This window comes from Calonectris borealis, chromosome 6 (genome assembly GCF_964195595.1).
Source record: "Calonectris borealis chromosome 6, bCalBor7.hap1.2, whole genome shotgun sequence".
NCBI lineage: Eukaryota > Metazoa > Chordata > Aves > Procellariiformes > Procellariidae > Calonectris > Calonectris borealis.
The window spans coordinates 30146757-30152756 of NC_134317.1; the positions used below are offsets into that span (position 1 = coordinate 30146757).

General features: G+C 49.3%; 1 protein-coding gene across 1 annotated transcript; it reads right to left on the minus strand.

Annotated features, from left to right (window-relative positions):
* Positions 1-2653: 2653 nt before the first annotated feature.
* On the minus strand, positions 2654-5704 carry METTL21A (methyltransferase 21A, HSPA lysine). The gene is made up of 3 exons (XM_075153458.1): positions 5427-5704; positions 4184-4295; positions 2654-3128 (listed from the first exon to the last, which is right to left on the minus strand). The coding sequence occupies exons 1-3, from the start codon at positions 5571-5573 to the stop codon at positions 2731-2733; spliced, it is 657 nt and encodes a 218-aa protein (XP_075009559.1). The 5' UTR covers positions 5574-5704; the 3' UTR covers positions 2654-2730.
* Positions 5705-6000: the final 296 nt, after the last annotated feature.

The following is a 6000-nucleotide window of genomic DNA, read 5'->3' on the forward strand; positions in this document are numbered from 1 at the left end:
AGAACTCATGTGCTTGTTGTGGTGGCCTAACCGCAATATTCCTGGGTTTGGTCTCCTGAATCTAAAGGAGTTGCCCACACCCCAGTAGCAGTCAGAGGAGAAGGTGTCCCCTTGAGGGGGTGCCACTTGCTGAGCTGGGGAGGGGCCACCAAGGGCTCAGCTCTGCAGGTCAGGGGCAAGGCACTCAGCTGAGCTGCCAGTGTCATCTCATGCTTTTCTCCGCAAGTATTTACTTATGGGCAGTAGCATTGCTTCAGCCTTCAAACACGCTCCCTCAGGTTTGCACACAGCTGCTGTGCAACAGCAACACAGCGAAAGAAGCCAAGCCTGGTCTCCTCCAGCACATCCCTGCTCTCACAGGAAGGCTACGGGCAGTAACAGCAGCAATGGGAAAACAGACACTGAAAGCTGCTAAACAATTAGAAAGATGCAATTAAACTGATTCGTTTTAAAAGTACAAAACTTTTCCTATCGTTGAAGCAAGGCCTGGAGCAAAGCCCCCTTCTTAAAAGTGTGTAGGCTTTATTCTGTACTACAGTGGGCTTTACTCTGTGCTATTTAAGCGGGCTTTTTAAGCATGTTCCTACTATGGCAACAACGCAAGCTGCTAAGGCTCTCAGTACTGCAAGCTGCAGCCTCTTGCGAGGGCCAAGCACAGCCAGGTAGCAGGCTCTCCCCACGCACCAAGTCACGTGCACTCATAAGCCCGAGCACCAGCACGCTGCTTTCTGCCAGCTCCAGCCCGGGGGGAGAGCCCAACATACAGTGACCACAGACGGGCTCGGAGGCAAGGAAACACCAGTGGAGAGGAAAAGGAAGAGGAGTGGTGAGAACTTACAGCCACGCTCCGAAAACTAGAGCCAGAGAGAGAGTGGGGAGAGCTTGTCATTTTTTCAACCGTTGCTCACCCAACTGATAGGACAGAAGAAGCCATGTCTGGCACATTAAAGCTCATATCATGTTCTGTTTTTAATTAAAGGTGCTGTTTTCCTTCCCTCAAAGGGACTTCAACTCTGCTTTCAGACTGCAGAGTCCCAGCCAGCTGCGTAAGTACTGTTTTAGTGACACCATGTGGCTTCTGAGGATACTGTTGTAAGCAAGTGTTTTAGAGCAGCAACTCTCAGGCCAAGTCCAGAGCCAAGCAAGGAACTTAGCTGAAAACACGCAAGAGACACGTCAGGGATGAAGCACAAGACCTTCGGGCCTTGTTCACGGGAGCCGTAATGATAAATGTGTCATTTCCAGATTACAGTCTGCACATCACTTCTGGACCACAGACCCTCTGCATCTTTTCCAGTTAGGAAGTTTGATGGAAGCAGAAGGGATAAAGAGCTCCTAACGTCCATGGCCTGAAGCAGCTGCTGGTGTTTGCTGTTGCTAGTGCCAAAGACGTGCACACGCTTAAAGCCTGAACCTGACCTGGGGCTTTGTAATTTAAGTTTAAAGAAAAAAAAAAGTTCTACATCCACCAAGTACTATAGCAATTCCTGCATTTAGAAGTGTGGCTGTCTTCTATTAGGCCTTTGTTTTCACCAGTTTCATTCTTCCACCACTAGAAAGAGAAGGAAGTCTGCTGCTGGTGCGAGCCGGATTCCAGGCTGCAGCATTTTTCACACAGGATCTTGTGGGATAAACAGACACAGGTGTTTTTACAAGCTTAAGGTACAAAATCAGTTACTTAGAACAGCGTCTAACTACCACTGCACAGAAAGCACGCCAAAATCTAGACACTGCCCCAAGGTCCCGAGTAATACAAGAATAAGTACTCCCCCAGCTACAAAGACTTTACAGCAGCGCCCTCCTCTCCTAAATAACAGCTCTCAGAGACGGAGTGAGTCACAAACAAAGGCAGAAAGTATAATATTATTTAGTGGTACTTTGAGAGTCAAGGACTGATTTGATATTTAAACAACAGTGTGAGTCTCCTTGTTTCACTTTCCCTGCAGGCACACGTGCATGTGTATCTGCTCCAAGGAGCCTTGATCTGTGCGAGGGAAAGTTATCTTGTTAGGGACAAGCCAAGAACCACGACTGCTTCGGTACTGCAGGCATAGCCTCCATGCTTGCACGTCAGGTAAAAACACCACTGATTTCTAAGATGGCTTACTCTGCAATACTGATTCCCAACCCACCCCCTTCACCAATCTTGTTTTTTGTTTCCCTATGCCTCTTCAATGCAGCAGTGACAGCAATACAACTTTATAGCAACTGCCTTTGTTGGTTTTGCCCTTTAAGTGGCTTCTTTTACCACAACTTTTAAGATGCAGAAGGCCTGAAGAGTTCAAGCATTTAGAGCCGGAGTCTTAGCTTACATTTCATCCACTTTTACTTTTCTAGAGTTAAGGAAGTGATAAGGGGAAAAAAAAACCCACTCTAATCTATTTCTAAGTTTCCCACAGAAATTAAGTGTGATTTAATTTTAAACAACAGATCTTTTGATGACATTTTTGATGCCTGGAGATTTCTGCAACTTAAACAGTTTCACAAATTACATTTGGTAAAAAGTCAGTGGAAGACCCTATACAACTCTACTGAGAAACGAGGCAGAGGTTCAATACGCAGAACAGCAGTACAATCCTTGCTGTATCAGACCAAGTGATCAGGCAAGACCATCAGAACACGAAGCCAGTGAAGTAACACAACTGCAATTACATGCTTAGGAACAAGTGTATTGAGTAGAAACAAGGGGAGGATTGAACAGCATCAGTGGTTTACTAACAAAGCATAGAGTCAAAAGTCATCTTTGCGACTACCCCTCTGAGCTTTGTAGATATGAACATCCTTACTGGAATCATAGTGGACCTCATATACAGAGAAACGGCCTCTCAGCATCTTCAGGAATTTGTGATCCCGCTCATAGCGGATACGACAGGAAAGAAGAATCACAGTTTGCTCTGAGCACAGGTGCTCCAGCGTCTGAAGCAGTTCTGCAAAAGTTTCTTCCAGATAAACGATGTCTGCACCCAGGATGAAGTCAAATGCTCCTGGAGGGAAGTTACCCAGGTCTTTTCCCCAAGTCAGTTCCTTCACCACAGCTCTCGGACGTAGTTCAGAAGGTAAGTTAGCCTGTACGTTTGACTCCAGGAACTCCAGTGCTGCTGCCCTGTCTGTGATGGTAACACGAGCACCTAAGCGGTACAGGAGTATTATCTCTCAGACATATAGTCGATGTCCATAAATATAGCATTTGGAATACAATGCTTTAAGTCAAGCAGGCTCCTTAGTTCCTGTTAAACATTAACAACTCCCCTGAGCTGCCCGATTAAAAACAAACAAACAAAAGAACAAAACAAGCAAAAAGCCCACTATCTACATACATCCTACCCTTCATCTGTCACTTAAGAATATAAAGTGTACCCCACATGAAGATTAAGTTGGATAGGGGACAAAAAGTGTTTTCTGGAGCTTCTTCTCAGTGCATGAAAGTAGAGAAGTTACTTTCTGCCTTTCCATAGGTGACAACAGCATAAATTACAGGGATTATTACAGTTAACCTGCTCCAATTCCATATTTGTTCAGTAGGAGAGAGGCAGATAGAGAGCCTCTTTCACAGGTCAGACAGAAGTTATGCCTGTGTGATTTTGCATGGCATGATTGTATTTTGTCAAACTGCTTTGGTTTTATTATTTCAGTAGTCACCTTCCACAGCCACTAGAGCTTTGAATTACAAAGTTAACCTGGGACAGTTAGCGCAAATTTAACATAGTACCCAGTCCCTGCCTCAGCCACAGACAGATCACAGGCAAATCACTTCATTTCTCCAGACCTTGGTTTCACTGTCTGCAAGATAGGCTAACAAGGCTTACGCAAGCTCACAGAGTGGTTTCTGACTGTAGATTTATCTGTGCTGCGTACGAGGACAAGTGGAAGACCGCAAGCACGGCGCTCACTCCCTTGGGGGAGAATAGCTGCAGAACTTAATGCTGCAGAACCGAGTACCATAGTAACAGGCGTCAGCCTTAGCAGGGTCCCACCATAAAGTAAACTGCAGTGGCACCATCGCTACAACAAATAACGCAGCAGGCTCTGAAGTCTAACAAGAAAGGAAGATGACTCAGACAGGAAACATCACAGTTCACATATGTAGCTTTGGTGTTAACTTCTATACCAGGCATGTAGATGTAAATGTGCCAGTTTTACTACAGCTGTAAATTGCTTTAAACAAACAAAAAAAAGCCCTTACCTAATAACGTGGCCACTATTCCCAGCAATCCAGTTCCAGCTCCCAGCTCAATCACAGACCGATCCCTGACATCAATGCCTCCCATCTCCAGGTAAGCACACAAGACAACAGCCTAAACCAAGAGACAAGGGCAGTTAAGCACAGGGCTCATTTCAGTCACACTGATCACTGGATTTCTGATTTACACTGAGAGAAGGTTATGGGAAGAGTCAGGCACTTCAGGTCTGCAGCAAGACTTTGTTCAGTCCTTCTCTGCCTCCTGTGTGCACGTGTGGTCTTTTTGTGAGTTTTATGGAAGACTCTAAAAGGCAAAAGGAAAAAAGAACCACGGAGGCTACAACTCGGATGTGGCAACACTGCTTCATGAATCGCCACACATAACAGGAGGCAGAAAGAGTTGCATTTGGAAAGGAAAAGCTGGGGGGTGTCAAACACTGGTGAATGAATGCAGTATTGCAAAAGTCCAGGACAAGGTTTCATAGTAGCTTGCATGGTATTTAAAAAGGTTTCTGCCCAACACTGGCATGCCATCATGGAAGGACGTAGGGAAAGTGAAGTAATAACACTTCTATCTGTTTGTATCTAACGTGTGTTGCATTTTACAGAAATCTTGACAAGGAGCACTCTCCATAGCAATTTCTGTCAAAGCCGATGTCGGGAAAGACCAACAGCCCTGTGCCCCAATTCTTCTGAGGAGTTTGCTAAAATAGCTACACTTGTTCTTTAAAGCTAGAGGTAAAAGTGCAATTTGTGTCTGGACAGAGACCTGACCGACGGGAAGCCCTTGCATTCCTACAGCAATACTGCCCTGCAGCCTTGGGCCCGCCACAAACCCCTCTGTTTCGGGCAGTTCTTATCCCCAAGATAAAGTCTATCAGCAGTCCTTCTCCACGCTACAAGCAGCAGGATCCGTGCCATGCTGTGAAGGGCGTTAGGCAAACATCAGGGGCCACGGTTAAGAAATGGGTGAGAGTTCTGTGAGCTACCCGGAACATTTCCCGTATCTGGCCCTGGCCGCGCAGGCTTCAAGGCGGCACGTTTCCCCTGGAGTCTTACAGGATCTCTTATCAGAAAAAAAAAAGGGTAAAGCAGAGTTTAACGTTTTCTTTTTGTAAAAAAAAATCCTTATAGAAAAAAAGCCTTCCCTTGATTCAATGTTACATATTTTTCTCAGATGATCCCGAAAGCTAAGGCAAGCGCTACGGGCAAGTACGGGGCTGTTCCACTCGGTGCCCACACCTACCGCATCCCAGACCACCGCCGCCACCCCCAGCCGCCGCCAGTCCTGCTTGAGGCGGATGCTCCGGCTGGCGAAGCGGAAGGTGGCCGAAGGGCTGTGCAGCTGCCGCGCTCCCCAGCCAGCTCCCTCCTCGTAGGGGACCAAGGCCATCCCGCCGGCGGCCGATCGCCTCCCGCGGCGCGGCGGGGCCCGGCGGGCGCAGCCCTAGCCCCGCGCTTCACCGCTCCCGCGGCCTCCGGTGAGGAGCCAGCGCCGCCGGCAGGGCCCTCCCCGAGCGCCTCGCTCTCCCCCTCGGCCCGCCCCGGCCGCCGCCGGGCCCGGGCCCGCTCCGCCCCGCGCCGAGGCCGAGACAGAGGGGCGAGGGCAGGGGAAGGCCCGGGGCCGCCGCGGGGAAGGGCCCAGCTCTCCCCTGGGCCCGGGCCCGGCCCCTGGCCGCCCGGCCCGCCCGCTACTCACGCTTCGCAGGCCCGGGGCCGCCGCGGAGCGCCCGGCCCGGCCCCCGGCACCGCAGCCTGGGGCGGGTGCGGCCTCCCCGAGCCGCCGCCCGGCTGGGGAACGGCGGCGGGGCCGGCGGCGC